This window comes from Lepidochelys olivacea, assembly GCF_965140295.1.
Source record: "Lepidochelys olivacea isolate rLepOli2 genome assembly, chromosome: 4".
Taxonomy (NCBI): domain Eukaryota; kingdom Metazoa; phylum Chordata; order Testudines; family Cheloniidae; genus Lepidochelys; species Lepidochelys olivacea.
Window position 1 is genome coordinate 35,170,334 of NC_140414.1, and position 19,827 is coordinate 35,190,160.

Genomic DNA, 19,827 nt, shown 5'->3' on the forward strand with positions numbered 1-19,827 from the left:
AATCTCTGCTTTTGTTTCATAGCTCCAGCTCTGTGAGAGTCCAAACAGCAAAAGAGAGATGAAAATTTTTCTTGTCAGCTATTTTTATTTCCTTCTTCCAGAATTCAAGCTGATGGGATGAATCCTTTTGTACGTAGCCTTTTCTTGAGTGAGAAGAGGCAATTTAACAAAGTCTTTGTATTGTGATGTCCCACAATGGCCCATATAGTTTTGATAGACCTTCTTGATGGTTAGAAGACAGTCCCTCCTGACTGGGTTCATAGTTCCAGAGCAAACATTTTTTACAGTCATAAAGCAAAAAATTAAATATTTCTTTGTAGCATGTGATAAGGATGTTATAAGCGAGATTAGTGCATTCAGCAACTTACAGGCAATTCATAAAATCTACTCACATTGTTATAAATGCAATACCCATCTTAACCATACTAACACAAAGGTGAAGCAGACTGGTTTCCAGTGCTCAGCTGATGCCTAAACTGCTGGCAAGAGCTGGCACCTGGTCTGCCAGCGTCACAAGCCATACATCGGAAGTGCCCCTGCTTGTAGAATAAATATGGTTCTTTTTATAGTCGTATGTTATTTCTGACTTTGGAGTTACGACACAACGTAGTCCCCATGCTCGCTGTTATGCTACAGTGTGAGTAAATATATTGAGTAAATACTTTCACGTCTACCAATCACTTTTTAATTAAACAGTTTGCCTCTGCTTCGGGGCAAAAAATGTGACTGTGATTGCATAAATAGGTGCAGGGTTTATGTATATAATAAACTTGGTTTATTTCTCTGTTTCACCAGGAGATATGAAAAAATTGAATGAAGACTCCAAGCAGCAGCTTTACAAGTTACTAGAAGTACCAGATGTAAACAAAAACTGGTGTACACTGGCACAAAAATTGGGTCTGGGCATACTTAGTAATGCCTTCAGATTGAGTCCTACCCCAGCCAAAACTCTGCTGGATAACTATGAGGTAACTCTTTTTTAAAAGATGTTCTAAAGGACCAAGGGAACACAAGGTCATTTGTGACACATGCAACTGCCCTTGGTAATGTTCTCCTGCTGCATGGATAGATGGTGCCACACTTTGTTTTGTAACAAATCTGCCACAGTGATATGTATATTATTTTCCTTTCTGTTTTGTCATAGGTTTCTGGTGGTACAGTGAAAGAGTTGGTTGATGCCTTGAGACTAATGGAGTACACAGAAGCAATTGAAATCATTCAGAAAGTGCTCTCCATTCCATTAAACCAGTCTAGCAATGAGGATCATGCTGTGAAGGCTCCACCATCACCACCATCTGCCTTCTCCAACAAAGAAGAGATGGGTAAAATAGATAGGCATAGATAATGTGTTTTGAAAAGTGTTTTCCAGCAAGTTTCATGTGATTCTGATACATTTCAAACCAGCTACCTTTGCACAGAACAACCCTACTCAGTTGCCTGTCTGGGAAGTACTAAAATATGTAAGGATTTCTCATTTTAGACTTGCCAGGCCTAAGAGTGAGGGGAGATGAAGCAATGACTCAGGGCAAGGGTTATTTTAGTCTGTTTTCTAAAAATAGATATTTGCCATGTCATCGGTATTAATTCATCCTTGCCCGCAGCAAGGGACTAATGAATCTCCTTTGCCCGTGATTCTGCATCATTGTCCAGACTCCCCTGTGTTTGTACAATACCCCTCAATTTTCTTTTACTAGTTTTTTCCTATGATCTTGATTGGACTTAAGTGTTTTGGCCTCATTAACTGCTCATCAAAGTAGTTAGGCTATACAGCTTGATATTACAATTAAAATAGTTGCCAATTCTACGGATTTCAAATGCTACATAGAGATGGGTAATGCCGTCCTCTAGCCCCATCTTACCAATAGGGAAACAGACGCATGGAGGTAAAATGAATTGTCTACGGTCACATAGTGAGTCAGTTTCAGAACAAGGAATAAAACCCGTTTTCTGACACCCAGTCTCGTGCCTTATTCATTGACCGACACTGCCTCCGTAGCCCATGTACAGTTTAAACTGCATGCCTATGTATATGCTATATAAGAGCAAGGTATTATTCTCTCTATGTGTTCCTGAAGAATACAAATATCAAATCTAAATTGGCAGCACCACCAGTGAAAGAGCTTTGCCACTTAGTCACATTAATAAGCCACTCCTTATTCATTGATTTGAAAATGTGTTTTAAAGAGTTAGTAATTTAAGATCTTAAAAATTCCAAAATGTGCTGAATGATCTGTTTCAATTGCATCAAGGCCTTTGTTGCCAATGATGATGGGTCTCTGTGCCATAAGCACCTTCAACTGAGGAGACATAACCCACATAACAATCAGTTATTCCTTTGTAGCTCTTGCATGGATGGCAGCTGTCGCTGAACTTTTCAGATTTCATACTCACCTTAACTAGATGCAAATTATTTAAGTACTTTGACAATCCATCCTTTGTTCTTTCATGTAAAGATGTCTTAATAGCAGAGAGGCCTCAACCTGGACACTATAGTTCAGCAACAGTTTATACTTCTAAGATCCAGATTGCCTTTATCCTGGTACTGAGAACACTCCTTTGGGCAGTACCAGTGTGAGGATAGTAGTAACTTTTATGGATCAATATGGCTGCTAGTTATTCTGCATGGAATCACGCTTAAATACCAGGTGTCTAACCCTATCCATCCTCCCACCATTGATACCCATTTTTGGCCACTAAACAACCCTGCAGATTCAATCAGCATAGTGTGATAGAAGGGCAGCAAAGTAAGTAGGCTTTGGTCAGTTCCTAAGCAAAAACAACCAACACCTTCCTACTGCAGTACCGAACCCAAAAATTGCAGTATTTTGATTGTGCTTTACAAGTGCCTTTGTCTACTGGACTGTATTTCTCATGGCTCTTGAGGACATTAAACTAGCTTACAATGTTTTTAGTGCAGGATGAAAAACAAATGTGTATTCTTTTCTGTTTTCTTTCTCAGGTGAACTTTATAATGTAAAATTACAAGACAATGAAAGCATGTGCGATAGCGGCGTGGAGACCTCCTTCCGCAGACTTAGCTTCACTTATTCTGAGTCCCTTAACAGCAAGTCATCAATAACACTTAGCAAAATGGCCCTGGGATATGGACAAGAAGGCTCAGTTCAAGGCAAAATGTAACCAGTTAGCAACATGCAATTATATGAACCAAAATGACAGTTAAAATTATGCCTGTATAATTCTCTTCAGCAGAAGTGATCTTACAACCAGAAGTGCACTGGAAAATACTTGTCTGAAGTGTTCAAGATTTGAAAACATGACTCATGAACATTGCTTCTTTCTTTGTTTCTTAAGTACCTTTATTTTTGTTCATTTACAAGCTGTATAGTGTTACCAGAACCAGTAACCAGTGCCGCATAGTACATAGAACTGGATGACGTGACTGATTGAGCTTTTCTGGTTGCCAGCATTTTCTGTATGGATGGACGTTGCTACTTCTTGATAATGTTGAACACCAACTCACCTTTCATAAAAGATGTACTGCACACAGACCAATCAGAGGATGCATCTTCTAGCAACCCATTCCCCAGTTTTAGCATAGCTACATGGAACGGGAGCTCATAAACCAGTTAAAAGGATTTCCCTGATGTTAAAGACAAATTGTGGTTTTCTCAAAGTAGTCATGGTTGCAATTTAAAAAAAACTACAGAAAAGAGATCATGTATATTTCAGTGAATGTATTTAAATTTAACTCTGGTGCCTATAATCATTCAAAGCTTTAAAAAGTTTGATATTTTACTATTGTAAATATTCTTTTTAGATCAATTCCTTTTACAGAGGAAATTTGTGCTTTTTAAATGCTTATTTTTATTTTACTTTTATAATAAAAACAAAATTAAATTAAATCCATCTTCATTAACCATTTTGACTTCCCTTTGTAGAGTCATAGGAAGATTTGTGTCTTTTTATTTTTTCCCTCTGTTCACCATTTCAATTATAGGATCTGAGAGCAGATAATACAAGATTAATGTGATGGGGGGTTTTTTTTTTGCATTAAAAATACCTAGGAGGCTGAAAACAATTCCTCTTCAAGCATTGCCCATTTTTACTTGAGAAATCAGGGGCCTGAGGTATAGCTGAGCAGAGGTGCCGTGTGCAGGCTGTGGTTTGTGGTTTTGGAACTATGACCTCTAATGCTAATCCTCTTTACTCCCATTTGTGTGTCTGTCCTGTTGATTAATAACAGTGAAGGAGAGTGCTCCATAGGAGGATGTGCACACGATACAAAGTAGGGCTCACATCTGCACGGAGCCATTCCTCGTGCTCTGAATGAGGGGGATATAGGGAGGTGCAAGCCTGCAGTCACTCAGTTCCATCTGGGCTGCAAAGCCAGCGACACCACAGCAGAAGAGAAGGAAATGGGGAGGTAGAGCCCCAGTAGGGACAAAACATAGAATCATAGAATATCAGGGTTGGAAGAGACCTCAGGAGGTCATCTAGTCCAACCCCCTGTTCAAAGCAGGACCGATCCCTGACTAAATCATCCCAGCCAGGGCTTAGTCAAGCCGGGCCTTAAAAACCTGAGGATGGAGATTCCACCACCTCCCTTGGTAACCCATTCCAATGCTTCACCACCCTCCTAGTTTCAGAGTAGCAGCCGTGTTAGTCTGTATCCATAAAAAGAAAAGGAGGACTTGTGGCACCTTAGAGACTAACAAATTTATTGATCATAAGCTTTCATGAGCTACAGCTCACTTCATCGGGTGCATACCGTGGAAAATATAGTGGGGAGATTTTATATACACAGAGAACATGAAACAATGAGTGTTACCATAGAGACTGCAACAAGAGTGATCAGGAAAAGTGAGCTATTACCAGCAGGAGAGCTGGAGGTGGGAGGGGATCTTTTGTAGTGATAATCAAGATGGGCCATTTCCAGCAGTTGACAAGAACAGTAGGAGGGGAAATAAACGAGGGGAAATAGTTTTACTTTGTGTAACACATCCACTCCCAGTCTTTATTCAAGCCTAAGTTAATAGTATCCAGTTTTCAAATTAATTCCAATTCAGCAGTCTCTCGTTGGAGTCTGTTTTTGAAGTTTTTTCATTGAAGAATTCCCACTTTTAGGTAATTGAGTGACCAAAGAGATTGAAGTATTCTCCGACTGGTTTTTGAATGTTACAATTCTTGACGTCTGATTTGTGTCCATTTCTTCTTTTACGTAGAGACTGTCCAGTTTGGCCAATGTACATGGCAGAGGGGCATTGCTGGCACATGATGGCATATATCACATTGGTAGATGTGCAGGTGAATGAGCCTCTGATAGTGTGGCTGATGTTATTAGGCCCTATGATGGTGTCCCCTGAATAGATATGTGGACACAGTTGGCAATGGGCTTTGTTGCAAGGATAGGTTTCTGGGATGGTGCTTTTGTTGTGTGGTGTGTGGTTGCTGGTGAGTATTTGCTTCAGGTTGGGGAGCTGTCTGTAAGCAAGGACTGGCCTGTCTCCCAAGATCTGTGAGAGTGATGGGTCATCCTTCAGGATAGGTTGTAGATTCTTGATGATGCGTTGGAGAGGTTTTAGTTGGGGGCTGACGGTGATGGCTAATGGCGTTCTATTATTTTCTTTGTTGGGCCTGTCCTGTAGTAGGTAACTTCTGGGTACTCTTCTGGCTCTGTCAATCTGTTTCTTCACTTCAGCAGGTGGGTATTGTAGTTGTAAGAATGCTTGATAGAAACCCTGTAGGTGTTTGTCTCTATCTGAGGGGTTGGAGCAAATGCGGCTGTATCGTAGAGTTTGGCTGTAGACAATGGATCATGTGGTGTGGTCTGGATGAAAGCTGGAGGCATGTTGGTAAATATATTGGTCAGTAGGTTTCCGGTATAGGGTGGTATTTATGTGACCATCGCTTATTAGCACCCGTAGTGTCCAGGAAGTGGATCTCTTGTGTGGACTGGTCGAGGCTGAGATTGATGGTGGGATGGAAATTGTTGAAATCATGGTGGAATTCCTCAAGGGCTGCTTTTCCATGGGTCCAGATGATGAAGATGTCATCAACGTAGCACAAGTAGAGTAGGGGCATTAAGGGACGAGAGCTGAGGAAGCGTTGTTCTAAGTCAGCCATAAAAACGTTGGCATACTGTGGGGCCATACGGGTACCCATAGCAGTGCTGCTGATTTGAAGGTATACTTTGTCCCCAAATGTGAAATAGTTATGGGTGAGGACAAAGTCACAAAGTTCAGCCACCAGGTTTGCCATGACGTTATTGGGGATACTGTTCCTGACAGCCTGTAGTCCATCTTTGTGTAGAATGTTGGTGTAGAGGGCTTCTCCATCCATAGTGGCCCGGATGGTGTTTTCAAGAAAATCACCGATGGATTGTAATTTCCTCAGGAAGTCAGTGGTGTCTCGAAGATAGTTGGGAGTGCTGGTAGCATAGGGCCTGAGGAGGGAGTCTACATAGCCAGACAATCCTGCTATCAGGGTGCCAATGCCTGAGATGATGGGGCATCCAGGATTTCCAGGTTTATGGATCTCGGGTAGCAGATAGAATACCCCAGGTCAGGGTTCCAGGGGTGTGTCTGTGCAGATTTGTTCTTGTGCTTTTTCAGGGAGTTTCTTGAGCAGATGGTGTAGTTTCTTTTGGTAACCCTCAGTGGGATCAGAGGGTAACAGCTTGTAGAAAGTGGTGTTATAGAGAGCTGCCTAGCAGCCTCTTGTTCATATTCCGACCTATTCATGACGACGACAGCACCTCCTTTGTCAGCCTTTTTGGTTTTGATGTCCGAGTTGTTTCTGAGGCTGTGGATGGTATTGTGTTCTGCACAGCTGAGGTTATGGGGCAAGTGATGTTGCTTTTCCACAATTTCAGCCCATGCACGTCGGCGGAAGCACTCTATGTAGAAGTCCAGTCTGTTGTTTCGACCTTCAGGAGGAGTCCACCTAGAATCCTTCTTTGTGTAGTGCTGGTAGGAAGGTCTCTGTGGGTTAGTATGTTGTTCAGAGGTGTGTTGGAAATATTCCTTGAGTCAGAGACATCAAAAATAGGATTCTAGGTCACCACAGAACTGTATCATGTTCGTGGGGGTGGAGGGGCAGAAGGAGAGGCCCCGAGATAGGACAGATTCTTCTGCTGGGCTAAGAGTATAGTTGGATAGATTAACAATATTGCTGGGTGGGTTAAGGGAACCACTGTTGTGGCCCCTTGTGGCATGTAGTAGTTTAGATAGTTTAGTGTCCTTTTTCTTTTGTAGAGAAGCAAAGTGTGCGTTGTAAATGGCTTGTCTAGTTTTTGTAAAGTCCAGCCACGAGGAAGTTTGTGTGGAAGGCTGGTTTTTTATGAGAGTATCCAGTTTTGAGAGCTCATTCTTAATCTTTCCCTGTTTGCTGTAGAGGATGTTGATCAGGTGGTTCTGCAGTTTCTTTGAGAGCGTGTGGCACAAGCTGTCAGCATAGTCTGTGTGGTATGTAGATTGTAATGGATTTTTTACCTTCAGTCCTTTTGGTACGATGTCCATCTGTTTGCATTTGGAAAGGAAGATGATGTCTGTCTGTATTTGTACGAGTTTTTTCATAAAGTTGATAGATTTCCACTCCATACAGCTAAATTCAGTGCCTTGCATAATGACAGGTTTCAGAGTAGCAGCCGTGTTAGTCTGTATTCGCAAAAAGAAAAGGAGGACTTGTGGCACCTTAGAGACTAACCAATTTATTTGAGCATAAGCTTTTGTGAGCTACAGCTCACTTCATCCGATGCATTCAGTGGAAAATATAGTGGGGAGATTTTATGTACACAGAGAACATGAAACAATGGGTGTTACCATACACACTGTAACAAGAGTGATCAGGAAAAGTGAGCTATTACCAGCAGGAGAGCAGGGGGTTGAGGGAGGGGGGAATTAATTTGCAAACTGGATACAATTAATTTAGGCTTGAATAAAGACTGGGAGGGGATATGTCATTACACAAAGTAAAACCATTTCCCCTTGTTTATTTCCCCTCCTACTGTTCTTGTAAACTGCTGGAAATGGCCCACCTTGATTATCACTACAAAAGGTTTCCCCCACCCCCATCCCCGCTCTCCTGCTGGTAATAGCTCACCTTTCCTGATTACTCTAGTTACAGTCTGTATGGTAACACCCACTGTTTCATGTTCTCTGTGTATATAAAATCTCCCCACTATATTTTCCACTGTATGCATCCGATGAAGTGAGCTGTAGCTCATGAAAGCTTATGCTCCAAATAATTTGTTAGTCTCTAAGGTGCCACAAGTACTCCTTTTCTTTTCATCCTCCTAGTGAAATAGTGTTTCCTAATATCCAACCTAGACCTTCCCCACTGCAACTTGAGACAATTGCTTCTTGTTCTGTCATCTGCCACCACTGAGAACAGCCAAGCTCCATCCTCTTTGGAACCTCCCTTCAGGTAGTTGAAAGCTGCTATCAAATCCCCCTTCACTCTTCTCTTCTGCAGACTAAATAAACCCAATTCCCTCAGCCTCTCCTCGTAAGTCATATGCCCAAGCCCCCTAATCACTTTCGTTGCCCTCTGCTGAACTGTCTCCAATTTGTCCACATCCTTTCTATAGTCGGGGGCCCAAAACTGGGCACAATACTCCAGATGTGGCCTCACCAGAGCCGAATAGAGGGGAATAATCACTTCCCTCAATCTGCTGGCAATGCACCTACTAATGCAGCCCAATATGCCATTAGCCTTCTTGGCAACAAGGGCACACTGCTGACTCATATCCAGCTTCTCCTCCACTGTAATCCCCAAGTCCTTTTCTGCAGAACTGCTGCTTAGCCAGTCGGTCCCCAGCCTGTAGCAGTGCATGGGATTCTTCCACCCTCTGCACTTGTCCTTGTTGAACCTCATCAGATTTCTTTTGGCCCAATCCTCTAATTTGTCTAGGCCCCTCTGTATCCTATCCCTACCCCCCAGTGTATCTGCCTCTCCTCCCAGTTTAGTGTCATCTGCAAACTTGCTGAGGGTGCAATCCATCCCATCATCCAGATCATTAATGAAGATGTTGAACAAAACCGGTCCCAGGACCGACCCCTGAGGCATTCCACTTGATACCGGCTGCCAACTAGACATCAAGCTGTAGATCACTACCCATTGAGGCCGACGATCTAGCCAGCTTTCTATCCACCTTATAGTCCGTTCATCCAGTCCATACTTCCTTAACTTGCTGCCAATCATACTGTGGGACACTGTATCAAAAGCTTTGCTAAAGTCAAGATATATCACGTCCACCGCTTTCCCTGTATCCACATAGCCAGTTATCTCATCACAGAAGGCAATCAGGTTGGTCAGGCATGACTTGCCGTTGGTGAATCCATGCTGACTGTTCCTGATCACTTTCCTCTCCTCCAAGTGCTTCAAAATGGATTCCTTGAAGACCTGCTCCATGATTTTTCCAGGGACTAACAAAGAGTTACAGGGATCTCACAGGGATAAAACTCCCACCCCCAGGTGACAGCACATTCCACCAGATTTTTTTATTTAAATTAAATGCATTTTCCTTTTAAAAGATAAACCTATTTAAAAGTACATTTGAACCTGTGACAACATATGTAAAATAATTTACATTAAATAAATTACTATTAAGCAGTACATGTTTGCTGCTGAAGTTTCAAAGAAAGTCAAACCAAGAAAATGGTGCAAGTCACTGGCTAAGCATCTGCAACCAAAGTGTTTTCAACTGCTAACCCAGTTTTTGACAACAGTAACCTCTTCTGCAGGTGCAAGGATTATGTACGTTTCATGTGAGTTTATTCAACTAGTTCAGTTCAATGACTAGTTCGTTCAAAGTTAAGAAATGATTGGGGAGTTGAAAAAGCAGAAAAGTTTATTTTCCTCTTCCTATCTATGAATAAAAACTCAGTGTGAGAGGATGAGATTCTACTAGTCCTAAAATCTTGAAGGACATGGTGACTAGAAAGAATCGCTTCAATTCATTAATTGTAGATCATACCTTCTTAGTTTAATAAATCAGTTTTAAATGCAAAATGTGTTTGGATAACTTTTTTTCTTATGTACCCAGCACATTGAAGTAATAAAAAAATTAAATGCTGTTTCTGCACATTTCTATTTTGAATTCCAGTTTCCATCCAAACAGAGCTTGACATAAAACACAAGTTAAAAAAAATTAATAATCCAACAAATAAGAGATACATCGTTCACCATTTTCTAACATAAAAATTAAGAATCTGAATAAATGTATGTTAAGGTAAATGAACGAGTATAGCTTTTGTGTATCCTCCTGGTTAGCAAAAAGTAGTACCAAATTTAGTATAAAGGCTCTATTTAGTTGCAAATCAATTTGTTTTAATGTTTACCAACCACTGAATATCAACTATTGTTTAGCAAAATAACAAAAAAACACAAATGAAAACAAGATTAAAATTCATTATTTCAATCCAGGTTTCCTGCTTGCTCATTTAAATCATAATTAAAACCCTTGATTGAAATCATTTTGCTTGAAATGGTATGGAAACACTGGTGCTGCTGGTCTCAGTAGCAAGAGTTTTGGAAACAAAACCCCAAGGGGCAAACTGAGTCCCCGTACTCGTCCTGTGAGCTCATTACAGCTCCCAGAGTTGAGCCCAACACGCCAATGCACTACGCTTCCTCATGAAGTAGAATTAATTCTTATTTTAAACACATCTGCAGCTAACGCCATCTTCATCCTATAAACTTGATTTTTTCTTCCCCTTCCATCTTTGCAGATGGGTATCATGCATGTCACATTGTACAAAATGTTCTCTTGTTTACATTGCCGTATGGTATACGGATAGGGCACTGGTTGTTTTTTATTATTTTTTTGTAAGGGTGAAAGTTGAAAAACTCTCTCCCTCAGCTGGTGTCTGATGACATGAACAAGAAAAGCAATGCAGACGCATTAATAACCCACACTTTGCCTTTTGATCAAATCAGTTAAGGATTTGAACTGCAGCGGGGATGAAGAGGTGAGATATTTTATTTACTCATCTGAATAATTTTGTGACTTAGTCTGATTGTAGGAATTTCCAGAGAAAGATTCTGCCATTTCTTTACCAGATAAGATAAGAGATGGATTCAAAATGGAAATTGGTTCAGGCCCCTTTTTTCCACAAACTTTCAGAACGTTTGTGTCTGGATCTGAACACTGAAGCTTGTCTCTGTCTCTATAAGGAGTTTAAACAAGAATCCTGAATCCAATCACTCCTGAAACTTGAAGAAACCTGAGATCAAGAGCTGAAGCTCATGACTCAGGTCCATCTGTCCTATATAGGGCCCTACCAAATTTGCAGCCATGAAAAATGTGTCATGGACTGTGAAATCTGGTCTCCTGCCATGAAATCTGGACTTTTGTGTGCTTTTACCCTATACTATACAGATTTCATACAGGAGACCAGTGTTTCTCAAATTGGGTGTCCTGACCCAAAAAGGAGTTGTAGGAGGGTCACAAGGTTATTTTAGGGGGATCACAGTATTGCCACCCTTACTTCTGCGCTGCTTTCAGAGCTCGGTGGCCAGAGAGCGGTGGCTGTTGGCCGGGTGCCCAGCTCTGAAGGCAGCGCCCTGCCAGCAGCAGCACGGCAGTAAGGGTGACAACACCATCCCATGCCGTCCTTCCTTCTGCGCTGCTGACTTCAGAGCTGGGGGGCCGGAGAGTGGCGGCGGCTGACTGAGGGCCCAGCTGTGCAGGCAGCAATGCAGCAGTAAGGGTGGCAATACCACACCGTGCCATCCTTCCTTCTGCGCTGCTGCGGGCGGCAGCTCTGCCTTCAGAGCTGGGCTCCTGGCCAGCAGCTGCCGCTCTCCAGCCACCCAACGCAGAAGGCAATGCCGCCCCCAGCAGCAGCGCAGAAGGAAGGGTAGCAGCACCACAACCCTCCTTACAGTAATGTTGCCCCCCCCACAACTTTTTGAGTCAGGATCCCTACAATTACAACACTGTGAAATTTCAGATTTTCATAGCTGAAAACATGAAATTTACAATTTTTAAAATCCTATGACCATGAAATTGACAAAAATGGACCACGAATTTGGTAAGACCCTAGTCAGATAAATGGTAGAAATAGAAAGACAGTGGTCTGTCACGGTGAGAATTATGAGTGCTTGGAAATTCTGAAAATCAGGCCACTTAGCTAAGAATCTAAATACTTAATTTAAGTGCCTAGCTTTAGGTAAATTTAGCAGTACAGCCCACATGAAAATTGAGGAGAAATGATCCTTATTCTCTGGACAAGGGTTACTTCTCTGTCTGCGATCAGTTTGCAAGTTGCACAACCAACAGTGGAATTGTGAAAATAATTGAAAGGAGAATGGGCTTTTTGTAAGAGATATCCAATGTCAGCGCACGGACGATTGTTCTCTCTGGAAACAGGGGGCATGATTTATGTGTACGAAGTCCATCTTGATGTGCGTGGAGCATTGTTTGGCAAACGTTAATTCTTCCATTTTCTGTTTCAGTATTCGCAGCATCCTGTTGTTTTAAGCGCCTGAGTGATGAGGAATGGGGTGTTAGCAGCACAGCGCTTCTCCTCCAGAATCACCTGTCCTTCCCCTTAGTCAAAACTTTTATTAGTGTTTTGGATTTACAATATTTGCTTCTAGAGCTGTGTAAATTGGGCCTATCTGAACCTGGAAACATCTGAATATATTGAGGAATCATTTTTGTTTTGGACTAAGAATTCAAACCTCCATCCATAGCTTTGAGGTGTGTGAAAGAGAGCAGAGCATGTAGGAAGGAGGTTATCCTGGATGGGTTCTCCTCCAAGTTATTCAGAATTAAACTAAATTAACCATTCTATCAAGTAATTGCACTGGGTCTCATGGAACCTCTCCCAGTATGCTTCTCAGCTCCATTGTCTGCTTTCTTGAAGTTGCTTTTTAATCAAGATTCCTCTGCCTCTTTCTGGAATCCACAATTTGGTGAAGAGCAAGTCCCAACCAAGCTGCAACTAACAGCACATAACTTCTGTGTGTATCTCACTCGGCTTCTCCTGAAACACAGATGTAATCTGAGAAGACATTTATCAGCTGGAAAGAGTAACACTTTTGTTAGCCTGGGTTTCCCATTCAAACTGAATAATGACCTTCTGTTACTGTAACATTTCATTAAATGCATGAAACTAGTTTTCTAATTGCTTCTTGCTTTGCTTTGCATGTTCTCTTGTGATCTTTACTGCAAAGTTTGTGTAAATGTATCAGGGTCGAAAGTAAAGTTAACTAATTCATACTTTGTGTTTTTCCCTCCTAAACAGGTGGAGAGATCAAGAATATCGATCTGTACTTGTTTAGGTCAGAGTGTACTGACAGTACTGTAAAGTGACCATCGATGTAGAAGGGACACCACCTCCTTTTGCCTGTTGACATAATGCTACTATTCACTCTCAGAATATGGAGTTCGACAGCTGATCTACAGTTTCAGATGTAGACTCCTCCCCGCCCCGTGTGACCTAATCTGCCCTGCCTGTATAGATTATACCCAGGTCTGACGGGATCCTACTGATCAGTGTCATTGCACCATAGTTCAGCAATGCATGTTTATAGAGTCATAGTCCTAGAAATGTAGGGCTGGAAGGCACCTCAGCAGGTAACCTAGTCCAGCCCCTGAGCCACGACAGGAGGTTGGCAGGGTGGGGTGCAAGCCCTTTGATCTTTCTGTTTAGAAGCTGTTGTCAGCCAGGGGGCTGAGCATCTCCAGTAACACTTTTCCTCACTTGGCCTCCCAAGCCATAGTGAGGGTGAAAGCTGCTCGGCTCTGGCCCTTGTTCGCCATGCAACAGCGGTCACTGCCTGAGAGCCTGGGGAATTAGCTCCAGTGATTGAACGCTCACTTTACATGTGAGTGGCAGCAGGATGGAGGCCTGCATTCTCCAGCCTGCTCTGTTGCAGCAGGGGGATTGACATCGGCACCCTCCAGATTGTAGGGCAAGGACTTTCCCCTACACCCTCCAACGTAGCCAGCCCCTATTCTTCCCTTTTCTTGCCCCATCTTCCCATAGCAGTCAGGTAAAAGAGCAAAAGCCACACTCCCCAGGCCCACAGTCACCAAGTGACCACCATGGGGAGTCAAATCCACAACACAGGCATTATTAGCACCACACTGTAGTCAGCACACAAGAAGCATGCTCCCCCTGGATGTTTGGAAAGGAGCAACAGGCAGCCAAGGGAACTTTGTGGTCTATGGCATGACATGGGCGTGGCGGGGACAGTCTCCGGTCAGGGGTCTCAGTCCACATGATAGAGCCATTGCCTTCCATGCAAAAAGTAGTGTGTTTGATACCTGTGTTCTTCAGTCACCATGTCTCACACCACCTTTTTTGCCCCCCTGGCTATGGCAGCGAGGGAACAGAGCAAGTCCCTTGCAAAGCCTCAGCTAAGGGAGCCTCCAGGGGAATCAAACCCACCATCTCAGGAGCTGGAGTAGGCACTTGTGACTCGGTCGCCTCACTAGCCTGTTTTTGGTTACTGTGCACGGGTTATGATGTCAGGTCAGGAGGCAATAGGCAATACAGGAGTAAGGACAGAAGAGTCTAGAGGCAAAGAGGGCTGCAGAAGGGTGAGTCTGGAGTTAATTGTGTCATGCAGGGTAAATAGGGAGGCTGTCAGGGTCACACAGGGGTGAAGGAGAGCAAGTCTAGAGGAAACGGAGACAGACAGGGATCACTGCTGAAATGCTAGGTCGGAGTTGGGGTTCAGTCAGGGACTACTGGGGGGGTTACAGAGAAAAAGGCTCGAGGTAGAGCCGGACACGCAGAGATCAATGAGGATAGCTGTGCAGGCCCTGGGGTAAATGATGCCACAGCAAGCAGGACTGGAATTACTGGGATGCCTTTGAGAGGTCACTCAGGATCAATTCGGAGGCAGTGGGGTCACAAAGAGTGAAAGCTGGAGACAATGGGGGGCTGACACAGAGGAAACTATGGATCATTTTAGACTCAGTGTGATCACATGGCCCAGAGAAAAGGGCAGTATATAGTGGGGTTTATATAGAGATCAATGAGGCTCAAATGGAATGCGAGTGACAGAGACCAAGGCTGGGATCATGGAGAGTTCACAGAGGCTCAATTTGAAGACACAGAGTTCACATGAGGGCACAGCCAGCAGAGCTGGAGGTAGTGTGGGGTCACACAGGTCAAGGAGGATCAATTTTGATGCAGAGGGGTCAAATGAGGACACAGAGACCAAGGGTGGGGAAATTGAGAGGTCACAGATCCAATTTGAATGCAGTGGGTTCTCACGAGGTCACAGTGTGCAGGTCTCCAGGAACTATTGGGTCACAAAGAGGTCTATGAGGATCAATTTGGATACAGAGGGGTCAATGAGGACACAGAGAACAAGGCTGGGGTCATTGAGAGTTCACAGAGGTTTGATTTAAGACACAGGGTTCACATGAGGGCACAGAAAGCAGAGTTGGACATAGTTTGGGGGGTCACACAGAGATCAATGAGGCTCAATTATGATGAAGAAGGGTCAAATGAGGACGCAGAGACCAAGACTGGGGTCATAGAGTGTTCACAGAGGTTCGATTTGAAGGCAGAGGGTTCATATGATGTCACAAACTGAAGGGCTGACAGTAGTCAAGGTTCATGGAGAGGTCAATGAGGATCATTTGAATGCAGGGTGGGTCAAATGAGGACACAGAGAACATGGCTGGGGTCATGGAGTGTTCACAGAGGATCAATTAGAAGGCAGAGGGTTCACATGAGATCACAAACAGCCAGGCTAGAGGTTGGCTGGGATCATGGAGAGGTCAATGGGGATCTATTGGGCTGCAGAGAGGTCAAATAAGGACACAGAGAGCAAGGCTGGTGGCCGTGGAGAGTTCACAGAGGCTTAATTGAAGACACAGGGATCACATAAGGTCACAGACAGCAGACCTGGATGTAGTTTGGGGTCACAAAGAGGTCAATGAGGCTCAATTAAGACGAAGCGGGGTCAAATGAGGACATAGAGACCAAGACTGGGGTCATGGAGAGGTCAACGAGGATCAATTAAGATGAAGAGGGATCAAATGAGGACACAGAGACCAAGAATGGGGTCATGGAGAGGTCACAGAGGTTCAATTTGAAGGCAGAGGGTTCACATGACGTCACAAACAGCAAGACTGGAGGTTGTCTGGGGTCATGGAGAGGTCAGAGAGGATCAATTTGGCTGCAGAGGGGTCAAATGAGGACACAGAGTACAAGGCTGGGTCATGGAGAGTTCAAGAGGTTTTCTTTGATGGTAGAGGGTACACCTGAGGGTACACAGAACAGGGACTGAGGTAATGAGAGGTCCATCAGGATCAATTAAGATGAAGAGGGGTCAAATAAGGACACAGAGACCAATACTGGGGTCATAGAGAGTTCACAGAGGTTCAATTAGAACGCAGAGGGTTCACACAAAGTCACAAAAGGAATACTGGAGATTGGCTGGGGTCATGGAAAGGTCAATGGGGATCTAGTTGGATGCAGAGAGGTCAAATGAGGACACAGAGAGCAAGGCTGGGGTCAGGCAGAGTTCACAGAAGCTTAATTTAAGACACAGGGTCCACTTGAGGGCACAGACAGCAGAGCAGGACATCATTTGGGGTCACACAGAGGCCAATCAGGATCAATTAAGATGAAGTGGGGTCAAATGAAGACACAGAGACCAAGACTGGGGTCATGGAGAGTTCACAGAGGTTCAAATTAGAAGGCAGAGGGTTCACACGAGGTCACCAAAAGCACGGCTTGAGGTAGTGTGGGGTCGTGGAGAGGTCAATGAGGTAATTTGAATGCAGGGGGTTCAAATGAGGACACAGAGACCATGGCTGGGACCTAGGACAGTTCACAGAGGTTCAATTAGAAGGCAGAGGTTTCAATTGAGGTCACAAACAAGGGGACTGGTAGTTGTCTCAGGTCATGGAGAGATCAGTGAGGATCAATTTGGCTGCATGGGGTCAAATGAGAACACAGATACGAAGGTTGGGGTCATGGAGAGTTCACAGAAGCTTAATTTCAGACAGGGTTCACATAAGGGCACAGACAGCAGATCTGGATGTAGTTTGGCGTCACACAGTGGTCAATGAGGATCAATTAAGATGAAGAGGGGTCAAATGAGGACACAGAGACCAAGACTGGGGTCATAGAGAGGTCACAGAGGTTCAATTAGAAGGCAGAGGGTTCACATGAGGTCACAAAAAGCAGGGCTTGAGGTACTGTAGGCTCGTGGAGAGGTCAATGAGGTCATTTGAATGCAGGGGGTTCAAATGGGGACACAGAGACCATGGCTGGGAATCATGGACAGTTCAGACAGTTCACAGAGGTTCAATTAGAAGGCAGCGGGTTCACATGAGGTCTCAAACAGGAGGGCTGGAGGTTGTCTGGAGTCATGGAGCGGTCAATGGAGATCTATTAGGATGCAGAGAGGTCAAATGAGGACACAAATAGGAACATTGGGGTCATGTAGAGTTCACAGAGGCTTAATTTCAGACACAGGGTTCACATGAGGGCACAGACAGCATAGCTGGACATAGTTTGGGGTCACACAGAGGTCAATGAGGATCAATTAAAATGAAGAGGGGGTCAAATGAGGACAGAGAGACCTTGGTTGGGGTCATGGAGAGGTCACAGAGGATCAATTCAGAGGCAGAAGGTTCACATGAGGTCACAAACAGCAAGGCTGGCGGTTGTCTGGGTTCATGGAGAGGTCAATGGGGATCTATTTTGATTCAGAGAGGTCAAATGAGGACACAGAGACCATGGCTGGGGTCCTGGAGAGTTCACAGAGGTTCAATTTGAAGGCAGGTGGTTCACATGAGACCACAAACAGGGGGGCTGAAGGTAGTCTGGGGTCATGGAGAGGTCAATGAGGATCAATGTAGATGCAGAGGGGTCAAATGAGGACACAGAGCCCAAGGCTGGGGTCACTGAGAAGTCACAGAGGCTTAATTTAAGACACAGGGTTCACACAAGGTGACACACAGTAGATCTGGACATAGTGTGGAGTCATGAAGAGGTCACTGAGGATCAATTTGGTGCAGAGGGGTCAAAGAAGGACACAGAGAGAAGGCTGGGATCATGGACTGTTCATGTGGTTTAATTAGAAGGCAGAGGGTTCACTCGAGGTCACAGAGAGCAGGGCTGGAGGTACTATGGGGTCACGGACACCAAGGATGGGCCTATTGGGCCATGTAGGTGTCAATGAGGATAAATTTGGATGCTCTCAGGGTCACAAAGAATACAATGGGGGCTGGTCCGGAGGAATTGCAGTCACAGAAAGCAAGGCTACAGTTAGTGGAATAATTCAGAGGTCACTGAGGGCTGGTCTGGAGGTGGTGTTGGGTCACAGAGAGCCAGCCTGGATGCAATGGGGGGTCACACAGCTGTCTAGGAGGATACATCTGGAGGCCATCCGGGTCATTCCTGGGTCTACAAAGGTAAGTATCAAGGCAATTGATTTTCCTCAAGGAAGGGTTCAGGTCTTTACTTTTATAACTTTGTTTGGGCCTTTGGCATTTGCTGGGCACATAAACCACCCTTTATCAAGGGAATGGAGATCTCTTCTTTTCTCTACTCTTGGCTCTGGTGTAGGCTTGGGACTTAATCAACTCCTCTCCACCCCCAATATTAAACCAGCCTCAGGTAAAATTCAGGGAGTTCACCACTAACATTGAAAAAAATTATGTTCTGCAGCTGGTAAAGCATCCCTACCTCAGGAATGTCCCTAATGAGTTATAACCACCAAAGTTGTAAAGTAGAGACACCCAGGCTCTGGGAAATTTTAGGGAGGATACAGAGACTCAACAAATGGTAAGATAAGCTCTGACCAGGGACTTTATTCTGACCATCTGCACAAACAGCATACCACAAATAAGTTACAATGTGGGCATGAAAGAGAAAATTTAAAAAAAAACTTGTGCAGAAAGAACACATTGGTACTAGCATGTAATTGGTTAATTTTTTTTTTTACTTAGGGGTGTGGGATAATGTGATAGGTTTAGTAAATTTGAAGGAGGTAGTTAGTTTTACCTATATAATGTAAAAGGAAAATAAAGCTTTTTGGGAATCAACAACAAGCTGCAAGACATCACACCCCCTGCACAACTGTGATGTGTACGGGCACCAGGAAGCCCCAGACAGGTGGATCCTGACAGGCCATTGGGTGAAATTTGTCCTGGAGTGGTGAGCATAATAGATTTGCTTGGCATATATATTGTATGTGTGTTGCTAATAAATAGATATTTAGAGCACAGCTCTGTAAGGCTCTTTCACTGGGAAAAGGTCCTGCAGACTCGTAGAGCCCCGAGTCCCATGGGTAAGAGCAGGTAATTAAATTGAGCAGGTTTCTCTCTGAGCCCTGTGGGTTAGTGTAGGCGCCTTTCACCCCAAGCCCTCGGAAGGGAAAGGGTGGGGGTACCTAAATTGACCATGTCACGCTAGAGTGCTCAGTAGGGTATAGATGGAGTGTCCTAGAATGTGTGGGTAACACTGGCCCATTGTAATGCTCCTTGCTTAATAACCACACTGTAAGTAGGGTTTGGGTCTACTTTTCCATGCTTCTTCAGCCACTGTTCACTTTGACCTGCCCAGCAAAAATGATTGCCCTGAGAACAGGGTCTTATCCCTTTCAATCTTAAATTAGTGGGGACTTTTGGTGCTACTGTTAGAGACAGGATACCAGACAGATAAGGAAAGGTAATACTTATTTCATTATTTCACATTTGATGCTGGACTGTACTGTTCTTTAATAAAATGGTAAATCTTAGCATGTATGTTGATGTTAGGATGTCTTTTTTTTTTAAACAAACAAATAGCAAAATAAACATCCATGTAAATTTTGACACAATGGTCAAGAACACAGAGCTGAGTTAAATCAAGCTCACTCATGCTCCTTTTAATGCTCCTT

The 19,827-nt window shown here is 43.8% G+C and overlaps 1 protein-coding gene across 4 annotated transcripts in view; it reads left to right on the forward strand.

The window, feature by feature from the left end:
* The window catches only part of NFKB1 (nuclear factor kappa B subunit 1), a 96,838-nt gene extending 93,109 nt beyond the window's left edge, over positions 1–3,729 (forward strand). For all 4 annotated transcript variants that reach the window (XM_084625637.1, XM_084625634.1, XM_084625635.1 and 1 more), the window contains exons 22-24: positions 796–968; positions 1,145–1,322; positions 2,960–3,729. In XM_084625637.1, the coding sequence (XP_084481763.1) occupies positions 796–968; positions 1,145–1,322; positions 2,960–3,138 (530 nt within the window). In that variant the 3' untranslated portion in view covers positions 3,139–3,729. The remainder of the gene's footprint in view (positions 1–795; positions 969–1,144; positions 1,323–2,959) is intronic.
* The last annotated feature ends 16,098 nt before the right edge of the window (positions 3,730–19,827 follow it).